The 23,536-nt window shown below is 31.3% G+C and overlaps 1 protein-coding gene, 1 non-coding gene and 1 pseudogene across 2 annotated transcripts; 1 reads left to right on the top strand and 2 right to left on the bottom strand.

The window, feature by feature from the left end:
* Nucleotides 1–967: 967 nt before the first annotated feature.
* LOC113001515 (U5 spliceosomal RNA) lies at nt 968–1,085 on the bottom strand. The gene has a single exon (XR_003266910.1). It is a non-coding gene; the product is annotated as a U5 spliceosomal RNA (small nuclear RNA).
* Nucleotides 1,086–6,548: 5,463 nt separating this feature from the next.
* On the bottom strand, nt 6,549–10,169 carry LOC100800798 (valine--tRNA ligase, mitochondrial 1-like; annotated as a pseudogene).
* Nucleotides 10,170–12,803: 2,634 nt separating this feature from the next.
* Nucleotides 12,804–14,409, top strand: LOC100789864 (probable sarcosine oxidase). Its single transcript, XM_003522621.5, has one exon. It carries the CDS (start codon nt 13,093–13,095, stop codon nt 14,278–14,280), a length of 1,188 nt encoding a protein of 395 aa, XP_003522669.2. The 5' UTR covers nt 12,804–13,092; the 3' UTR covers nt 14,281–14,409.
* Nucleotides 14,410–23,536: the final 9,127 nt, after the last annotated feature.

Raw genomic sequence — 23,536 nt, 5'->3', positions numbered from 1 at the left:
CTCAGCAATGTGGGACTTCGTTATAAGTGTCTCCAAGTTTTGTTCGGATGCAGAGCATGAGCCAGTTCAATCACAAGCAATGATAGCTATCTTTTTTGGATTCAGATTGTCTTCGGTCCATTCATTCAACGGGTTTATTTACGGCCGCGGTATCCTTGAATATGAATGCCACAAACATAAATGAGCTGCCTCCATAATTTGTGTTTGTGGCATCTTTGCACAGGGTATAATAATGTTACTTTCCATAATAAAACAATTTTCAAATTAGTGGAAGTGATTTTGTGAAACACTTAAAAGAAGATTGATAACATAAAAATGTTGTAGAAACTGGCATGAAGCAAATTTAAACACTTAAGGATTAAAAAAAATGAAGCAAACTTCAATTTTTAACCACTGAAAAAGAAGGAACATGATTGCATTTTTATTCTATTATGTAAATTTGACCGTTATTATTTTTCATCATTGCATTTTTAGTGTGTAGCATGCAGTTACAAGACCTGAGATCTACAAAAATGAACACAAGGATCAGGTCAAAGGACAGAGATACACAAGGATTGTGTGCTGGACTTGGAACTCGATCCAACATAATATTAACAGGTTGGATATCCTGTTTGCAAGATGGAATGTGGTGAACCTTTGTAACTTCCATTTTATTCCTCAGCAAAGCGTCTCTATGCCACAGCTATTGCCTTAGTCTAGCTGCCCATGCATTTCAAGTTAGTGCTTCAGGCACCAACCGGTGGCAATGCCAAACCCAAGATAGGATGGACAGAACCCATAAGAAACTCTGGGTAAAACACTGGGGTTTTGAAGGATGTTAAAAACAACATATATACAATTAACTTGGTCCATCTCCATCAAATGTGTAGAATTTTATAGCAGCAAACATTACACACAAATTAATTTCAAAAGTATACTTCTGAAAAAACTAGATTTAAAAATTAGGTATACTTCAACTAAGATTGTAGGGTCCTCTGAAGAAGACCCTTTCCCAAAAATTGGCGTATGCTGCTTTGAGTGACAAATACACGGTATTCTTTAGTAAAAGGCGAAAGAATAGTTCGCTTTGCATTTATCACACAGCTCCGTGCCTTACAATGCAAATAGCTCTTTCATTTTATAGCATACAATACACTTCAACTTAGTACATTGCTCGATGTGGGCTTTGCTTAGGGAACAAACCCCCGTAAGCGTAATATTCTGTGCGGTGCTCCCAACTCAACATGTTGTTGTTACAATCTTTCCTCATTCCTCATTTGTTACGAATATTTCATGTCTTCTTCTTTCATCTAGTTTTCTTGTCTTTCATATTACATTGTTTTAGATCTCAACATCTCAAAGCAAAGTAGGTAGAAGAAACTGGATCTTGGTTTAATTAAACTTGGCTTCTACAAGAAGATTTGTTCCTGCATTTTTTGTAGCATACCAAAAACAGTGAATGAGACTGATGGGTTACTTAGTTCTTCAACTCCTTGTTCAGCTTCTTGTTTCTCTTCACTTCTCATCGAGTTTCCCTTTCCCTAACCCAAAGTCGTTTAAAATATGATTTTTTGTGAAAGGATAAAACAGTGTGCATGTTGGTAACTTGGATTGTTTTCTTTCTTGTCTAGGATTGGAGTCAGCCCACAATTGTTGATGGATTTGAGGGTATCCTCTATAGTTACGGATCATCAAATATGAGGAGAAGGCTATATGTCTGGGCGTAATTCAGAATGTATTTTCTCTCTTTCTATATTGTAGTGGGAATAAAGAAGAAAAAATAGAATTATGGATTGCTTGGTATGATAATTTTTATTTTATGTCTCTTTCATTATAGAGAGAAATTATACATGTTTGACAGAATTCAGAACAAAAAATTAGTTGACTAAAGCTCTATAATTCCTAGAGAGGATGTTGATTATGCTTTCGAGGCTTGAAGTAAGATTAGCTACAATACATTGGATTACACCATCAAGCAGTATCTTTTCTCGAATAGACTTGTCAACTTTTCAATTTTCCCTACCAAGTTTTTGGAAATTTTGAATTTATATTTTGTAGATTCTTCCTTTTATAATTCATACTTCTTTGGATTAAATTATAGTTAAATTCCATAAATCTTATCTAGTGGCATGTAGTTTGCAAGGAGACCTCCTGGTTATGCTTTTATTAACTTTCATGGTATGTTTAGGTTTAGAAGCATTTTTGAATGTAGTAAAATGCCGTTAGTTTTTTCTTCAATTTTTCTAACTAATTAATTCTGATTTTATGCTAATGCATTATTGTTTCCCCCTTTCCTGGTTGATATGTTGAAGGGATTTTCCTCACTTTTGTATTTTTAGTCTTCTTTCACATTTGAAGAATCCATAGGCCTATGAGCAAGCAGTTGCTCCCTTTCCTCTACTTCTGCCTTGATTTATGCCACTAGGCCTGCAGTGTTGGTTTTATTTGTTAAGGTTCATCAAAGTCTACAGTTTTGTACAATTTGATGGCATGTACAAAGAAATAAGAATGTGAACCGAGGAATGATTACTTGGGAAGGTTATGGCAAGCTACACTACACGTCTGTGACATAATGTGTTTGTCTTTATGAGTTGTGTGCTACTGCAACTAACATGTGAACCATGTGAGTGCTTCCTGTGTTCTGCACATGTTCCTATTAGCCATTTGCACTACATCAGTGTTGTAAAACTCACGGGTTAAACATGCACCAACTCAATCAATTTAGAACTCAAAAAATGAATTAGCAATTAATAGAATTAACTAGCCATATAAATGTTGTATGTAACTTCAACTAATCTTGAAGAAAGTACGAAAATCCTAGTAAAACAAAATATGAGAGGTTATTAGAGTCCAGCTGAATGGTGACTGGAGAAGAAAGAAAGGACATACCATGTAATTCTGTAATTCGGCAGTGGGCAGTTTTGTCCTTAAAATAATGAAAAAAACTTCCTCCAGTCACTCTTCAAGTCTGCATATTCTTTGAATCTCTAGCATGAGCCTTATGTTTGATGCGCCTAATAGCAGCTAGATATCATAGTGATGGTTTAAAATAAGAGTTTAATCAACTTTTGACTACCTTACAAGTTATAAAGAAATTTGAGTCTTATATTAATTTTCTTAAAAGTCACACACGAATTGTAATTGAATTAAAAGTATATAAAACTTTACATTAACCATGTACAACAATTAAATTATTTTTTAATAATCAAAAGTTCAACTTTTTTAAAATGTTTAAAAAACAGTAATTTGTTATTTTATAAATGCTTTTTTCTCTAAAAAAGACAAAATTAATTTATTCTAAGCAAAAAGTTATTCAGGTGAGCAGTTTAACACTTATGTCCCTTAATAAGATTCGACTCTTGCTTGAGCATAAAATTATAACCAAAGATACTACTTTATCCAAGATGGGGTTGTTCTCGATGGAGAAATTTAAGTTGGGTACCAAATAGAATAAATACATATTGGTTAAAAAGAACAAAAATACTAATTAGTACAAAGATGAAATTTGAAGACAATTTTATTGGTATTTTGATTTTCTCTCTCCTGCTGATTATGTCTAACTATTATTTTGATTGATGAATATTGTCTTCTTATTGGTTGGTTTTTCTTTTCGTGCATATTTGTACTAAAATATTTCTAACAAATAGCACTACTCTAAAAAGAATGTCCAATAGTTAAGCGTGAGTTTGTATTCACATTGATAAGCAATAATTTATTACTTTTACTCTAGCGTATAATCAATCTTAAAAACAATACAATCTAAATGATAAAAAATGGTTAGTTGGTATGCATAAGCTCCCATTAACATGTAAATGGCGTTTACATTCTTTTGTCACTACCAACTACCAAATACCATGCATTTCACCAATAATATCGACCATTAATGATCTAAATGTCGCTTTAGAGAGTTGAGATATCATGCATCAACAAAAGATTTTTTTTCTTTTTCCATTAGATAATAATTAATGCACTTCAGCCTGAATTTAATATATTTTAACAAAAATAATTATTTTTAGTTCTTCATAAAATATTAAAACTATTTTACTTATGGTAAATATAAAAATTAAAATAAAATTTCAAAACATTTTAAAGAATAAAAAGATATTCCAAACAAATTAAAAGAGTACTAATGGTTAAATTAGTATGCACATATTTAAATTCATCTATAAAAAATATTACATGTGTGAACTCAGCCTCAAAATCTTGTTGGTGATTAATACATACATTAGGATTGTGGTGTTATTGCAAGTGTCATTAATGATTTTGGTCCTTCTCATATGTATTGTTCCTATCTATTTTTCCAGTACAGGCATTAACTCAAAGTTTTACTACTAGATAAAGCATTTTCTACATTGATTAAAAGGCACATTTGACTTCGGTTATTAACCATCGTCGTAGCCAACATCAAAGAAAGTATTGACTTTCTACGACAATTCCATAAAAATCGTCTTAGAAAAAGGTATCCTTCTAAGACGATTCTTCAAGGAATTGTCTTACAATCTATTTTAAAAAAATTATAATATATTGAAGATTCTAAGACGGTTATTTGATAAAATCGTTTTAGAATGTAGACATTCTAAAATGGTTTGAAAATTGTCTTAAAATATATATTTTTTTAAAAAAAATTAAAATATTTTGAGAAGTTTTAAAAAATTGAACCACAATTGAAAATAGGCTTCCACTAGCTAATCAATATTATTCACAAATTATTTAACAACTAACCATTTAGAAAATGTAAAACATATAAACAACCATATTGATACACATCACTAGGTAAAGCTGATGGATTCAAAGTGAGGATTATCAACTAGACCAAAAGCACAGATTCTAGCAACTTCATGGTTCATGATCCTTGCCCACAAACCAAGACTCCAATGTCTTTGCTTTTGCACTCAAAAATAATTTTTGAAATATTAACAAAATGTATCATCACCCCTTATATTAATTATAAACCCAGATATAGTCACTAAACAATCTCTAGAACCCTGCCAAAACTTCCTGTTGAGATTCGGCCTTGCACCAAAATGCACATTGATTGTTTGCACTAGAGACTGGTGGGAAAGACTTTCTCAAGTTCTCTATCTTAGCCATAAATCCATGACCATGGTGACCTTGTTGGTGTTTCAACTTCTACATTCATGATTTGCTTGCTTTCCTAGGACTTTTTTCTGTTCCACCAAAGAAAAACAACATATGCATATGATTGCAAAAGCGGCTTGTACCTAGGAAGAGACACAATAACAGTAATTAAATTAGCTTGCAATTTAAAATCATTTCATTAAAAGACACTATAATATAAATATTGAATACCCAAAAGCATTATCAACAAGAAGTATTTTTCTTTTTTATGTTTGTTATGAACACTAGACCTTCAAAATTACAAAATAAGTCATTTTACCATTATAAAAAATACTATTAGAATAAATGTTATTATAAAAGTTGCTTATTGTTTTATAAACAATTACAACCAAGATTATTTAACCATTATAAAAAAACAAATTTTCTAAACATAATGTGAGTGAAGGATAAAGTGAAATTTAATATCGAAAAATTAAGAACTCAAATTAGATAGTAATTCAAAAAATCATTTTTTTAATGTTAGGCAACTTAAAAATATTATTAGAATAAATATTATTATAAAAGTTGCCTATTGTTTTATAAATAATTACAACCAATATTATTTAACCATTATAAAAAATCAAATTTTCAAGTCATAATGTGAGTGAAGGATAAAATGAAATTTATTATCAAAAAATTAAGAACTCAAATTAGATAGTAATTAAAAAAAATTAATGTTGGACAACTTAAAAATACTATTAGATTAAATGTTATTATAAAAGCTACTTATTGTTTTATAAACAATCACAAGAAAGAATCCAAAATACGCACGAGAAAGCACATAGGTTCAAAACAAAACTTCATGGGTGAAAAGTATCATAATAAATATTTTTCAAATTCCTTTTGTTATTTGTTAGTAAAGATACTGATGTTAAGTTATTGATAAACTAAAACTGATTTTATCTATAAATTTCCATCAAACTTCGTAAATTCAACCAAATATAAATCACTCACTTCACTTCAAAATTAAAATCAAATTCAAAAAGTAATTCATTAAGATTTAGGCGGGCATAATCATATTATAAAATAATGTTGGTATGCATAAGTCATTTTTATAGGTCACTCTGTCATAACTCATTATTAATTGAAATCTAATTAGAATTTAAGGTTTTTTTTAATTACATAACAATAAGAAAAACCAATAAAGGAGGGAAAAATTGGAGAAGAAAATACTATTTTGATTGGCTTGCTTGGATTCTTGGAGAAGTTGAGCTCAAGTGCACTATAAGTTAAAGTATTGTAGGTCACAACATTGGGGATTCTTCTTACTTATTTTCTGCCAACTGTCTCTTAAACTGCCTAAGTTGTATCCTCCCTTACACGTTGCCCATATACCTATACATTATGGCAAAGAGTTGTGATATTAGGAACTTATGTACTAAAATTAATCAATGCTAAATTGTTAATCAACAAAATTATAAAGGAGAGTAGGCCATAGAAGATGCCAAGACTTAGCCACATGTAACTTCCATTTCCTTCAAATTCATATAGGCTGAATAAGGGTTTCTGGATAACTAAAAAGCAAAATGGAAATGAAGTATATAGCATATACAAAACTAATATGAAAATCATTGTTAAGGTATAATATATATTGGTAAAAGAAAGGGTCAAGTGAATATAATGTTTCAGTATCTGACCTGTGTGACTAGAGCATAAAGAGACAAAGTCACATAAATACAAAGAACTTGTGTGAGAACCCTACAAAATTTGGTATGCAAAAGTCATATGCTAATGAATTGAAACAACATTTTTTTCAGTGATTACATGTGAATCATATAATCATCATTAAAAGTGAAAAATATGGCAATTACATGTGAATCATATAATCATCATTAAAAGTGAAAAATATGGCAATTAAATGAATTGAAATCATGTTATATGATTAATGACAAAATAGTGGAAAAAAATACGAGGGGGGTGCATGAAAAGAGAAAACAAGAACAACTAAGAAACTTATTGTCAAAGAGGATAAATTAGTTGATGTTACAATCTCTAGTTGGTGATTGTTAATAATTTTAATAACCATCGGTGCTCGACAGAGAACAAAAGCCAGTTGCCTATCAATATATGCATCATTTTTTAAATCAGCATAACAAGTTAGATCGAATAACAATACTTGATGAGAAGTTAATATTGACAGAAACAGATAAACAAAGTACCATGCAGAGGCCATAGTCTCCAAAAATGTTTTATGTTTTGTTTGCTTTGGTTATTTTAGGGAGATTTATGCAACTCTTATTTTATTGGAAATTTTTTTCTCATTTGTCACCACCGCAAAAAGAAAGTTCCAAATATATTTAGACATAACAGAGCAGAAAATCTAAGACTTGTACAAAAGCAAATGTTGCCAACACATTACCTGTCACGACTTTCTTTTGCCAGTGACCTGAGAGACTTAATAATAAACTCAATAATGTTAATATCATTCCCCACCCTTTCATTATTCCAGCCCTGATGTAAAAAATAATAATAATAACCATATTATTGAATAGCCAAAGCATGTTGGTTAAATATAACACATTATAAACATAAGAGGTGCCATAAGTTGAGTCATGATTGACACTTTCAACAGACAAAAGGCCTGAATATTATAATATTTTGAAGAGTAAAACTAACCTCTACAGTTGATGGATAATCACATATTGTGATAGATTCTGCTCTCTCATATTCCCTAGTTGAAGGAAGGCATTGCCATAATTCTTCTGTGACAAAAGGCATGAAGGGATGAAGCAATCGAAGGCCATTATCCAGACAAAACCACAAAGTATCTTGTGCAAAGCATATTTCAAAAGCAAACCTAGGATCGTTACCAGTAAAGCAAGCCTTAATCACTTCGATGAATACATCACGCAATTGATATTGCCACCAAGAATACACAATAGTGATAGCTTGTGAGAATTCAAATGATTCTAGCGACTTCACTGTTTTGGATATGGTTTTATTTAACACCAAGAGTATCCACCGAGAGTTTGTTACACCATTAGCGATACCCAACCACCCTTTGAATATCTAGGTTAGTTTTGTCAGACTGAAATGAAGGAAAACAACACAATTAAATCATAATAGTTGGCATACTTGGTGAAAAAATCAGTCGTATAAAACATTGAAAACAGATTAACACCTGAGCTGTGTATGAAACCAGTGCAAAACGTAGAGCATCAACACCACATTCATCAATACCATTTGGAAAGTCCTTCTTATGACCCTCTATAGCAGTGGCTAGTTCTTTAGGTCCTGGTTACCAGCCTCATTCTTGTGATATCCCATTTATCACTTCAATAGGATGAATAACATTTCCTATGGACTTGGACATCTTGCGTCCATGTGCATCATGAACCATGAGATGCAAATAAATCTACATAGCATTTGTAAGTACATGAGAAGGTCATTGATCAAATTTTCTAAGTTGTACATGAGTGCTTGGTTAGCTTTCCTTAAATGATAACTTAATTCTTTACTCTCTCTCTTTCAAATGATCTCTTATATCTCTTTGTAATCTTCCTCAATCTTAATGAAGTTTCTTTTATCCAAAAACAAGGAAAAGAAAATTCTTAGGCGCACGACCAGAATTCACACTTCACATGTGAGAACACAAAGTAACACATCAGCCAAAAACTTATAGACCATTATAGAGGAATGCTCTGCTGGATAAATTTTACCATGCTCATTACAAGAATTTGCAAAAAGCAAACAAAGATATAAATATCTCTTCCAATCAGCCAAATATTATTTTTGAATAATCTCTATCATTTTGTTTTCCTTATCCACATAAGCAAAAAGAGCTTGTTTTGCCAAATCACTGCAATTGACATACCACTGGGGCTTTATCATGGACTCCACTACATCATTGTTTCTTAAACAGACCCCAAGGTGCATCTCATTGTTTTCAGATCCTCTATAAAGGCCTTAAACAAAAGAATAAAACAAATGAAACAAGAAATCACAAAAATTGCATGTTCCATCATACACATACATAAAATATTTCTAAGATGGAGATAAATACTAGTCCAAGGTACTACCCCACTTTATAAGCTAATGATAGCTAAAAGAATATCATGTGCAATATATTAAAAATTAAAAATAATGATATAAACTATAATCCTTCCTTCCGTCACCAGAGAAGAAATCATATTAGTCGGGTCTAGTTCCACAAAAATACAAATGTACTTTCCAACAAAAGTATTGTAACCTAACATTTGTTATTTCTCATGAAACAAATAATAGTATAACAATACCTTCTTTTGTAATGCATATGCTATTGCCTCTTGAGCTTTAAACCACGACATGCCCAAAAAATCAGAGCCACCATTAGAATTTATTTTTCCATCATCCGTGAAAACATTAATGAATTCAAGGTTGTGACGTTTTCCCACTTCAAAATCATTTGGATCATGGGCAGGTGTAATCTACAAGGAACAAAGAAAATACCATAATATGTATAATATCACTTAAAAAGAATTTCAATGGAAATTTTATTCAAACATATAGAAAATACCTTAACAGCACATGTCCCAAACTTTGGATCAACAAGAATAGCGTCACAAATTATAGGAAGTTTTCTACCATTAAATGGATGAATAGCATATTTTCCATGAAAATGGGTGTATCTGTCATCATTAGGATGTACAACAATAGCAGTGTCACCAAGCAATAGCTGTATCTGACAATATTGGTTGTACGCATTTTTTTCTTTCACGAAACTGCAGAATCAAAAGGGAAATCTAAAATAAAAGATTGATTTGCACAAATTCTACACCAATGGAAAACAAAGTGTGAGATGCAAGGGCATCGAAGTGAATCAAACAACGACACAAAGAATCTACAATGAAAGGAAAGCACACCTTGCAATTATTGTGAAGAGTAACGAGAAAAGGGTTCAAAAATGAAAAAGTGGCAATGAAAGAATGGAAAGGGAGAAAAAAAAGTGACGCCACCACCAAAAATTGCCTTCTACAACAGCATACGATAGAGACGGCTTGTGGAGGAAGTTCGAGTGATAGTTTACAGGCGTCAATGTTCTTGAGAACCGCTTCATCAAGGACAAAGAGGTGTTTATGGCCTTCCTTGATCATAGAATGAATCCCATAGGTTGAATGTTGAAGCCCATGTTCTTGCAGTTTGAGAAAACCATAACCCTAAAACCCTCGAAATGGCAAGTTCTCGCTTCAACTTTGCAAATTTTTTGCCCACATTGTATTGTCACTGCCCCGCCACTACTGTCTCACTAAACCCTAATAATGCAAGTGAGATGAAAGGGAGGAGACAAGCAGAAAAGCAATTGAGATGAGTTTTGAGTAAAAAAATTAAATTAAAATGACAGTCAGTCTAAGACAGTTTTGATAAAATCGTCGTCGAACGGTAGTTTCTAAAACAGTTTTCACAAAATCGTCTTTATTGAAAAACTCAGTACTTACAAAATTACCACCGTTTAATATACTAAGGTGGTTATTGGAGAACCGACATCATTTCGCTGTCGTAGAAAATGTTTTTTTTAATAGTGTTTGGTTAAAGAAATTTTTTAGAAACATATCTTTTTGTATTAAATAAGATTTATTGGAATTTATAATTTTATATGAATTTTTATTTCTGATTTCATATTTTTTATCCTTGTTTTATTTTTAATAATTTTCAATTCATTATTATAAATACTATATTAAAAAAATGTGTTAAATACTTAATAAATACTTTAAAGACCGTCTTCCCATTGTCTGAGCGGGTCACATATGAGGACGGATTATGTGAGAAATTGTGCAAAGCTTTGTTTGAATGAGACCCAGTGTTATTATAATTTAAGCAAACTTTTGATTTGACTTATGACAGCCATTTTAAATCATAAGGAAAAAAAACAATTGAACTGATAGCAAAAAAAAACTAAAAAATATGCATTTTTATTGTAATTTAGTTTAAAAAATCCTAATGTTAAAATCGATTGGAAATAAAACACAATTTAATATAGTTATATTGATTTAGTATTATGTAGTAATATTTTACATTTTTATAACAATCTATATTATTATTTTTATTAGACGTTTTGATTATATTGATAAATTATAATAAAACAATTTTAGAAGATAAATCTTGAATCTTGTTAAGGAAAATACACAATGTAGCACGTTCTCAATTTAATCAAAATGCATACTATAACACGGAAATATTTAAAATAATGCTATATTCTCTTATCATTTTTCAATAATATTCATAATAAAATAAAGCAAGAAATTTTAAATAAAATATATTTAATGCTTAAGAAATTTCATTGTATCATTCATAAAATTATTATAAACTTATATAAACTCTCCTCTCTCTAATAATTTATTTAACGTATCATTCATTGAAATATTACTGTAAATTTGTTTAATGTATTTATTGTATCATTCATTAAATTTAATTTTGATGTATTTTATGTACTATAATTCATTAAATTATATAATGTATTTAATGTATCGTCCATTAAATTTTAATGTATTTAACGTAACTATTACCACATTTTAAGATATTAATAATACAATTTGGTTTCCACAAGTTACAATTATTCGGATTAGGTGCTCCCAATGCAACTTTTCTCCTATTTACAACAAAGTCTCTTTGTCACCTATCAAACAATTTAATTTATTCATGTGATGTTGATAACTAATGTGATATACCCATGATTCATAAATGAGTTATTTTAAACTCTTTATTACTTCTTATGAATAGAAAAATAAATTAACGTAACATATGATGTGATACAATAATGCAAGGGACAGAAATTACACATTTACTTTTTTGTGTGAAGATATTACACATATTTTCTATTACTAAATAATGCTCCAATATATTAATATCCATTAAATATATACTAATTTGAATTTATGATTTTATATTAATTAACATATGATATTAATAATAAATAAATTATTAAAATACTAATAAAATCCATAATAATAATACAAAATATTAATTAATAAATTTACATAAGTACAAATTAATGAACTTTTACAAAAATATAAGTATATTGAATATGAGATCACATACCAATGGAAAAAACAAATTTTAGTAAGATAAGATATTAAAAAATAGCACAAATTTATATAATCATGTTAACTCCAAATCCTAATAAATGTTAAATATCTTCAATATTTTTAAATAATATGTTAACTATCATCAGATATCTTTTTTTGACATCTTTAACATTTTTAAATATTCTTCGATATCATCTAATATATTAAAATATCTTTAAATATTAAGCTGGTTGGATCTCTATCACCCAACTTCTTATATTTCATTTTGAAAGAAATTCAACGTATACTCACTTTTTAATCTTATTATTTTCATATCTATTTATTCTCTTTTTATCACATTTATTACTTTTTTTTTCTTCTTCCTATCCTCTCTTCTCTTCACCTAATTTTATTTACCCTTTTTATTTATCCTCTTAATAAACAAAGCGTTACCTACCTAAAAAAAAAAAAACATAGACGTGAGTAATCTATAACTATTTATTATTATAATAGATAACTCCTCAAATATGAGTTATTTCCATCTTTCAATTATTTTTTTTAAAATTAAAAATAAAAGATATTGTTATTTTTTTTAGATAAAAGATATTGTTAGTTAAGGCATGAAGTGTCTATTTCAACTAATTTTTATTATAAGAGTTAAATACAATTTTCCTTTCTTATTTTCATTTTTATCAATCTATTATAACTATTATAATGATAATTACTTCATTTGATGTATATATTTTTTTAGAGTTTTGTTTTTAAACTAATTATGAAAACCACCTCTAAATGAGACGATCATTATAATAGATAACTTCTGAAATATTACAGTTATTTACATCTTATCATAAAAAATGAGGTGATGACGTGTAAGAAAATGTACCGAAAAAGATGTCGTGCTAAAGCACAGTGAGATTCATTGAGAACACTGACTGTATTTATATATTAAACAATGGAAGCGCCATCACACCTTGTTATCAGAGAAAGTGAAAGTGTCTGAGAGTGTGTGTGACTTATGGAGTCCAATTCAGAGTTCGACGTGATTATCATCGGAGCTGGCGTCATGGGCAGCTCCACCGCCTACCACGCCACCAAACGCGGCCTTAAAACCCTTCTCCTGGAACAGTTCGACTTCCTCCACCACTGTGGCTCCTCCCACGGCGAATCCCGCACCATCCGCCTCACCTATCCCCACCACTACTACTACCCTTTAGTCATGGACTCTTACCGCCTCTGGCAAGAGGCGCAGGCCCAAGTCGGCTACCAGATCTACTTCAAGGCCCATCACATGGACATGGCCCATCACAACGAGCCCGCCATGCGCGCCCTCATCGACTACTGCCGCAACCTCCAAATCCCCTTCAAACTCCTCGGCCGCCAAGAGCTCGCCGACAAATTCTCCGGCCGCATCGACATCCCGGAGGGTTGGGTGGGCCTCTCCAACGAGCACGGAGGCGTCATCAAGCCCACAAAAGCAGTGGCCATGTTCCAAACCCTAGCCTACAAAAACGGCGCCGTCTTGAAGGACAACACCAAGGTCATCGACATCAAGAAAGAGGGCGGCACAGGTGGGGTCGAGGTTTTCACAGCGGGGGGTGAAAAATTCCGCGGTAGAAAATGCGTGGTAACTGTAGGGGCGTGGGCGAAGAAATTAGTTAAAGCCGTTAGCGGGGTGGAACTGCCGATCGAGCCACTGGAGACGCACGTTTGTTACTGGAGGGTGAAGGAGGGGCAGGAAGGGAAATTCGCGATAGGGAGCGGGTTCCCGACATTCGCGAGCTTCCAGAAAGATATTTACGTCTACGGCACGCCAACGTTGGAGTTTCCGGGGCTGATTAAGGTTGGTGTGCACGGGGGGGAGCCGTGCGACCCGGATAAGAGGCCGTGGGGAGCAGCGGTGATGATGGAAAAACTCAAAGAATGGGTGGAGTTTACGTTCAAGGGGATGGTTGAATCCACTGAGCCCGTCATCAAACAGTCTTGCATCTACTCCATGACGCCAGATGAGGATTTCCTCATTGATTTCTTGGGTGGGGACTTTGGGAAGGATGTGGTTCTTGGAGCCGGCTTTTCTGGTCACGGCTTCAAGATGGCTCCGGTTATTGGCAGGATATTGACGGACCTTGCTGTCCATGGGGAAACTAAATCCCATGATATCAGTTACTTTAGGATTGCAAGGTTCCGTATAACCTCTATGATTTAGCCTTCTTTTCTTCTATTTAAATAAATGCATCTCCTTCCACCCTTTCCTTTTCTAATTCTTGTTTACCAGCCACCAGCTTTTGCTTTGCTTATTATTATTAATGTAAGAATAAAACAACTCTTGTCACGATATCTGCAGATAAAATAACCTTACTCAATTTATATATTACGTTGTTTTAATTAAAACATATATCTTTATCTTCTCAATACTCTTTTAATCTCTGATTATAAATTTTTTTAAACTAATTTATATCTCTTAAAAAATAATTAATTTAATTAATCACATTAAATATATTAATTATTTATACTATCATCTTAAAATTATTATTTTTTATTTCACTATTTACTTAATTATTATTCATTAATATTTGAGAGAGATTGATTAAATAGAAATATGTAGGGGGGGAAATAGTTAATGTATTTAGAAATTAAAAAAAAAAAAAAATTTTGAAAAGAATTTTATACTCATTGAAACAAGAAGAAGTATATATGTTTCCTTAAGAGTTTTGATCTATCATTCCAGGAACCGATCGATCGATCATGGTTGATCTCCTTCAAATTGGAATGCCATATTGGGTTTGTCTAAGGCTTAAAATGTTGGATCTTTTATTTTATTACATACGATTATATTGCATATCCTCATAAACAGAACACGATCATCATGCCAGTAGAAGGAAGACACGTGGCTAAAGTAGATAAATCTTAAATTACAAAACGACTTGTCAGGGAGCACGTACCAACCCAACTAGGAGAGTAGGACCTCATATTTCTGAGTTCAGAGTGACCTACAAAAACGCCAGCAAGAAAAGTACATGCACTATACGTGGCAAAATACAATATTCCAAGCAGCAAGACAGCTTGTCCATCACATGAAACCCTACAAGAATTCATGAGAAGACAAAGATCACACATCAACCCATAATTAAAACATACAATAAATAAATATTCCTACCACTTGCCTTCAATCATGTCAGTCAAATTATTGTCTTAGGATAAACAGATGATCAAGTGAGTGACTCGAAACAGTGGACTGTGAAAAGAAGTGGTGAACCCATTAAAGTCAAATATATAAAAGGACTTAAAATGCTAGTTCCTCCCAAAATTCTAGCCGAATGATGATCATTCCAATTTTAATGGTAGAGTTTTAAGTTAAAAGATAAGTTTCATGCACATTGAGAATTAAATTTTTATCATTAAAGTTTAGGTGACTTAAATGTAAAGTGAAATATTATATTTTATTATATGAATCTTAGTTGAATAGAGATATTGGAAGAGTTATTTTGTTTCAACTTCCAAGAGAGCTTATTTATTATAGTTGGTGACAATCTTCACTATAAATAGAGAAGAGAATTAGTAGAGAAACACAACACATGAAGAGAGAGAGTGTGAGAAGAAAGATTGTGAAACAAAGTCACTTTGTTGAGAGAAAAATATATTTGTATTAGAGTGTTATCATTTCTTGTAATCATTGAGTGAGATACTCAGGTTTGTAGAGTGATACATTATTTGGGGTGAATTATAATCTTGTAATCATTTTTGTGATAATGAAATACTTTTTGAGTCGATTCCGTGGGTGTAGGCAAGAGGTGTTGAACCACGTTAAATTCTTATGTTTGTTATTATTTTTCTTATGGTCTAATCTTTGTGTATATTCTCATGATCTTTGTGGGTGTGGATAATTTTGTTTTGTTTGTAGGAACATTGATTACCCAACAGTGGTATCAGAGCGTTGATTTTCCAACAGTGGTATCAGAGCTATGGCCAAGAGCACACAAAGGTTCGAGATACTGTTGTTTAACTGAAAAATAAATTTTATGATTTGACAGAGTATTATACAAGACCTTTTGGTGCAGTAAGGTCTTGATCAGGCATTAGAAGATGAAAGACTGGCTTCTATAAATGAAATTGAGTGGACTAAGATCCAAATGAGGGGTGTGAGCACAATTTGGTTAGCCTTTGCTCCCGAGATAAAACACGTGTTGAAGGAGACAACACCGAAGGCCTTGTGGGAGAAGCTCGAGAATATTTATGCATCAAAGTCGCTAACCAATCGTCTCTGTTTGAAGATGGAGTTGTATCAACTCAAAATGGACATGGGAGGAGATCTCCATGACTACATCAACAAGTTCAATCAATTAGTAAGTCAACTATTGAATGCACGTAATAAACTCTCTAATGAGGAGCATGCGTTGTTGTTGTTGGCCTCACTACCAAGGTCCTTCAAAGCTTTTGTCGAAATGTTGCTTGCAGGAAGATCAACTTTAAATTTGGATGAGGTGACTGCCGCTCTTAGAGAAAATGAGATAGAGAAAATGAGAGAATGATGATAACTGAAAATGTTGATGATGAATACAATGCAATAGCTGTGGTGGAGTCTGAGCAGGGGAGAAATCATTCAAGGAGACATGATGGGCCAAGAGAAAGATCAAAATCGCAATTGCGTCTACAATGAGATATGAGCAACATACAATGTTACTATTGCGGTGAGAATGGTCATGTGCAAGTGAGATGCAAACAAATGAAAGAGAACTTGAAGAAATTAAGAGATATGAACAAAGATGGTGCCAATTCCCAAGCTAATGTAGTAAAAAGTGTGGAAGATGAAGATGATGTGTTTTTTGCAACAAATGTCGAGGTTGATAAAACAAGATGGGTGATGAATTCTGCTGCCTCAAAACACATTTGCAGAGATCAAAAGATGTTTGATACTTTGAAAATTGATGGAGAATTCGACCATTTCAAGTTAAGGGATGGTGGAAAAATGAAGGTTGAAGGCACAAGGAGTGTGAGGATGAAGCTCCATGATGGTGTTATTCGAACTTTCTCAAATGTGAGGTTTGTACCTTCTGCTGTTGTCAATATGATTTCTATGGGGGAGATGACATCACAAGGGTACAAATATGTTAGTTCAAAGTGGGGATGCAAAGTGTACAAGGGAAGATACTTGGTGTTGCAAAGACAGAAAAATAAAGATAACCTTTGCTATTTGGATAATCAAGTCTTGAAGAGGAACCATGATAACAAAGTGAAGAAGAAAGTAAAGTTTTTTAACATTGTGGAAGTGTTGGGAGATACTTCCTTGGAGGGGAAGTTTGTTCACTCTCAAATTAATTGGAGGATATTTCTCTTTTGGCTCGAGGGTGAGAATTATAGAGTTTCAAGCCAAAAGATCAGGTGCATGCACATTGAGAATTGAATTTTTATTATTAAGGTTTAGATGACTTAAATACAAAGTGAAAAATACATTTTACTAGATGAACCTTAGTTGAATGGATGCATTGAAAGTTATTTTTAATCCCTAATTATGCCAAATGTTTCTTTAGTCTCTCCTAGTTGATTTTTTCCATTTAAATACAAAATTTGTGGTGATTTTTTTAATGTATGAAATATTGAAAAAATATTTCACAAATTTAAATTACTAAAAAATGCAAGTTTTAATTTAAGGAACTAAAAAATCATAGGCCCTCATATTTAAGGAACTAAAAATATATTTAAATTATTATTTTTAATTCCTTTTGCTTTTGTGAGGCCCTGGTGTTCTCCGGTGCACGGCGATCTTGCGTTGGACCACGACACTAGTCTTTAGTACAAAATAAAAAATTTAGGGTTGCTATTCGCACAGCCTTTTTTTGCTACAAAGAAAGAATCAAGCATTACAACAAGGAAGGTCGAAAAGAAAACCAAAAAACAGTGGTAATAAAAATCTAAGATGCAACAAAACTATCCTGTTGCTATATGCATATCAGACTAGGAAGCACCCTTGAAATAACCGTTCAAAAAACAACAAATAGAAAGGTCACGCGTACAACCCTACCAGCCTAAGTACAAAGACACCTTGAAAAACCAAGCATTCTGCTGAACCACGACACACTAGAAAAGGTGTCAGCTCCAGGATCAATTAATAACGACAAAGATGAAAAGGATGAACTTGTTGGCAGAGTTTATCTTTATTATTTTTCAATTTATTTATTTAAAATTGAGTCAGTTGTGACTTGTGAGTGGCCTAGAGTTTAAGAGTTAGTTCATGTACTACATTGCAGCTTCCTTTTTCTGTTATAGTCAGCAGACTTAGTGGTTAGTTGATATCATGTTTTGGAGTACATGGGTCTTATCTATTAGAATTTTCAATTATGTAATTTGCCTATTTATAAGGGCTTCAATGTTTCTAAATGAAAACAGAGAGAAGCACATTTTTCATATTCTGCTGTTTAATTCTTTTAAGTTTAACAGAATTATTAGAGAAGAGATTAAAGTGACAGAAAAAAAAAGATACATTCACATTCATATTTTTTTAACACTTATAAAATATCTCTTATTTATTTTTATCTCTTTTTATATGTCAAATCACATTTTCTATGAAATTTATTATTTTTTCACTGGGTGTTAATTAGTATATTGGGTTAAAAAAAATAATCGAGAGGAAAAAAAGAAAAATGATTAACCGACATTCATATACTACTTAACACCTAAAGTGATAAATAAATAGGGGAAAAAATATAAATATAAGAAGTGTTTTTTTACTACAAAAATATTAATTATGATGTGATAGAAAAAAATAGAAAAAAAATATTAATGAAATGTTTATTAAAAAAACATGTTCATATATAATCTAGAGCAAATAGAGCTATCAATTCAAATCGGCCCATCCTCTTCAATTTAGAGCACATGAGACAAAACCACAAGACTATAAAATCTTACAAAGTCGTGTGAGGCCTAGCTGTGGGCTAATGACTCTTAAATTTTATATATAAAAAAAGCATTTCAGTTAAACACTGTGTTTGGTTCAAACAGGAGAGAGTTTGAAGACAGTTAAGTTGCAATGTTATTTCTATTTTATTTCTCTTTTTAAAATTATTTTTATCTTATTTTTATTTATCTTATTTCTCTTCTCTTTATAGCACAACTTGAGAAGACAAAGATATTAAAATATAAAGAAACGCAAACGCGCACCAAGTAAAAGCCTCTTTTGTGTCAAGAAAAAAAGAACTAACACCATATAATATGGAGTGTTGCTTTGGACACCCAACATTTTTGTTGGGACACCCAGAAATGTTGGTGAAAGGACTAAAATTTCCTTCATCATTTTGATACAAAAAGTTAAAGTGACTCGTCCGTACGAGTCACTATTAATTTTTCTCCGGCACCGCTCCTTCTTCTTTCGTCTTCATCTTAGTCCCGACATCACTTCTTCCTCTTTCCATTTCGTCTTCTTGGTGGGTCATCTTCTTCGAGGTAAGTGGTTGGTTCCCTCTCAAGTGGTTATTGTGGATGTTGTTAAATGATTGTGTTTGGTGTTGTTTGTTGTTGTTGTTTGTACAAAGCGCTATCGAAAAACTGGAGTTTTGTGGGAAAAACTCCATACGGATTGGTAATTCGTATGACCCATACGGATTACTGATCCGTATGGCTTATACGGATTACTAATTCGTAAGGTATTTTTTTTTCTAATTTTTCTAATTGAAAATAATAAACTTGAAAATATTTTTAAATTTTTTTTGTGTTGTTATGCTTCATAAAATTTTTGTTTAGTTATTTTTTATAATTTTTTGTTGTTATTTTGTAAAAAACTATTTTAGTTATTTTGCAAATTTTTTTAGTGTAGATACTATACAGATTGTTGATCCATATGGTTTTTTTTATAAATTGAACACAATAAACTCAAAATTATTTTTTTCATTTTTTTTTGTGTCATTATGTTTCGTAAAATTTTTGTTAGTTATTTTTTATAATTTTTTAGTGTTGGTTATTTTATAAAAAAAATTATTGTAGACACCATATGGATCGCTGATCTGTATGGTTCATACGGATCAATGATTTGTATGGTTTTTTTAAAATTTATCTTTAATTGAAAATAATAAGCTCCAAAAATATTTTTTAAATTTTTTTTGTGTAATTATGTTTTGTAAAAATTTTGTTAGTTATTTTTTATAATTTTTTTAGTATTGGTTATTTTGTAAAAAAAATTAGTTAATTGGTTCAAAAATTTTAGTGTAGACACCATACAGATTGTTGACCAAAATTTAAAATATATTTCATAATTGATGAAGCAAGAAGCAGGACATTCAGGCTCTGCTCCACCGCCATCATGGTTAAGCACCCTCAACGAGGAACTGAAAATGGTTCTTGCGACTCTGCCTAGTAAGAATGTTTACCTTTCATATTATTGTCTCTATGTTTACATCAGAGGCTGAAATTTGTGTCAAAATATTAGTACCATTCACACGAGTATATATATATATATATATATATATATATATATATATACACACACACACATACGTGATATGTTTATTCACACATGTGACATATCTGTAGTTAGTTAACTTTAGCAGTAGGACATTATGTTTGGTCAATTGTTGTCAAATACCCTGACGAGTAGTAATATGATATTGCCTGACTCATCGTCTCATTAAGAATATGCCACTTGTTCTGGACTATTTGCTCTTTTATGTTAGTCACATATCTTAAAATTTTTGTCATGAAGGCTTGAAACTCAATTCTTAATGGTTTTAAGTAGAGCTTTATACTACGCTATGTAAAGGAGCTTATTTTCCATTCATCTACTTTGACATTAATGATGAAAAAAATTATGTAATTCTGATGACTAATTTTGGTCATGTTCTCCCAATGCTTAAAATTGTTTAATGAATGTACTTGTGTCAGTTTACAGTAACTATATGCTTTGGAACAACATCTATATGTCTGTTTCAGCTTATGTTTCTGTTACTTAACAGTTTTATTTGAAATCATTTTTCTTTCGAATATATGTCAAGTTAATAGATTAATAATTATGCCAATTGCTAAGAATGAATTGGCGTTCATCATGATTGCTAATTGAATATCAATTTTGTTATATCACTGTATAATAATCTGCTTAAATATCATGCTTGAATGTGAATTATGTCAGAATTAACAAATGAAGAGCACGGACAATAATGTGAAATGGCCAAGATCATGCTGAAGGTCGTAGTTCCACCAAATGTTATTTTAAACACCGTTAACGTCAAGGACCAGCTCATCTTCATTTTGATTTAATTAACATATCATTATTCTGTTAATTTTTGCAACTAACCAACCTATTTGTCTCATTCTAATGTTTTATCTTTTTCAAATATAGATTTATGGTGAAGTTAGTAGGTCATTTGTTGTGAGATGGAAATACGTACTTGACCGTTTATGGCATTTCATTGGCAAGGATGAAAATTTTCATACCGTTGTCTACAACCAAGATTTGGACAACCAACCATTGTAGCAGGGTGGATAACACTAAGAGATTTTTATCACCTGATCGGAGATCATTAAGTGTCGTTAACTCATTATGGTAAGAGTGTATTCTTTCTTACCATATTCAGGAGTAATACCCTTCCAAAATCATTTCCAGGATGACACTCATTATATCATCAAGTGTCAAATTCTGTCACTTTCAAGGTATATCTCACTCCGCACAAAATTACCCATAGCAACCTGGTAAGCAAGTTTCCAATTTAGTTACTAGCAATTCTTTATCTTGCAAGTTATAAATTTCACAAATTGCTGACATAATATTATTCTTAATATAAGGATGTTCTAAGCACCATGCATTATTTTTCTTAAAGACAAAGGCTAAACTAATTTGAATTTGGAGGACATTGCAGAATGTCGGATTGTGTTCAATCACCGGAGAAAAACAACTAAAATTGGAGTTGAATGGAAATACTTTTGTGAAACTCAATCCTTCAAAGCTGGCATGGAAATTGTCTTTGAATTCCTTGATCTAACAGTTAACCATGTTTTATTTTGGTCATGCTTATGAATTAAACTCAACATTATTAGGACTTGAAACATTATTCCTTTTAATTATTATGAATTCCTTAACTATGTTTTTACTACAAACAATTTGTCTAATATTATCCCTTTGTTAGTTACCAGTTTCTTATATAATAGTTATTTTAGTATGTGTTGATCATAATTTTTTTGTAATATTGAAGTAACATTATGCGACAAACAATATCTTTTAGTAATTCATTTGACCATGTTTATGAATTAAATTATTTTCAATTAATCACTAAATTAATTTTTAAGCAATTTAATGTTAGTTTTAATAATTTTTTAAAAGTTTATATATATTATAATTTTTTTTAACAATCTAATTACTAAATACTTTTTTTATACCACTATAAAATAATATCACAAAATCAATATTTTAAAATTGCTAAAATTATTTAAAAAAATTCACACAATTGCTAAAATTATTACAAACAAATTATTTTTAAAGTTGCTAAAATTATAATTCATATAATTTTATTCATAATTTTTTAAAAATTAGAAATCTACGAATTGTCAATCCGTATGGTTCATACGGATTAACAATTCGTGTGAACCATACGGATTGACAATCCGTATGAATATGAATTGTCAATCCATAAGTTCTTAAATTTTTTTTTCACGTACCTCTTCTTCTCCAGCGATGAAAATCGACCAAACTTGATCATATACTCCTGAACAACACTCGTACACCACTGGAGATTAAATACGCTTCGAAAATTACCTTAGCGGAAACAACTTACACTATAAGACCAAAATTTTGCGAAAAAAAATAGCGCTGCAGAAATGAAAAACTACTGCTATAATTTATATCTGAAAATATCCATAAGGATATTTTCAGAATTTATGAAAACTGTGGGTGCCCCAACAAAAATGCTGGGAGCCCCAAGCAGTTTCCTATAATATGCAACCTAATGGGCCGTTGCAGTATATCTCTGTTGCACAAGGCCTGTTGCACAGAATTATTCGGATAAATCAATATATATGTAATGATTTTTATTGGATAAAGATTAATAAATCTCATTTATTAAATTGCATGTAGAGATGATATATGTGGATGTCATCATTGAACCGACTAAATTGAGAAATCCTAATAGTGAATATTATCTTAATATGTCAATAGGAAATTCTCAATAAGAAATATAAAATATTATCATAGTAGTTAAAGTTATTTGTTATATTTCAATTTCGAACACCTAATATCTTAGGACACTAATTGAATGAATATTAGATATGATTAAATACTTGTGGTATTAATCATTAATAAAGAATAAATTCATCAATTTTAGGTAATGAGTTTGAGCTCTATGATAGAATTAAAACATTGATCAAGGCAACAAAAATGAAAAAAGAAAAGAGTTTCTTAAATTATATAATGTCTTAACTTATTAGAGTTTGATAGTAATACTATACTCTAGAGTTAACTTTGAATTGTAAATGATGAAAAGAAATAT

Source organism: Glycine max, chromosome 4 (assembly GCF_000004515.6).
Source record: "Glycine max cultivar Williams 82 chromosome 4, Glycine_max_v4.0, whole genome shotgun sequence".
Taxonomy (NCBI): Eukaryota; Viridiplantae; Streptophyta; class Magnoliopsida; order Fabales; family Fabaceae; genus Glycine; species Glycine max.
This window is presented reverse-complemented; position numbering and strand designations above follow the sequence as displayed.

What these genes read in the sequence shown, in the direction of transcription:
- LOC100789864 (XM_003522621.5), top strand. Translation starts at nt 13,093, where the DNA reads ATGGAGTCCAATTCAGAGTTCGACGTGATTATCATCGGAGCTGGCGTC.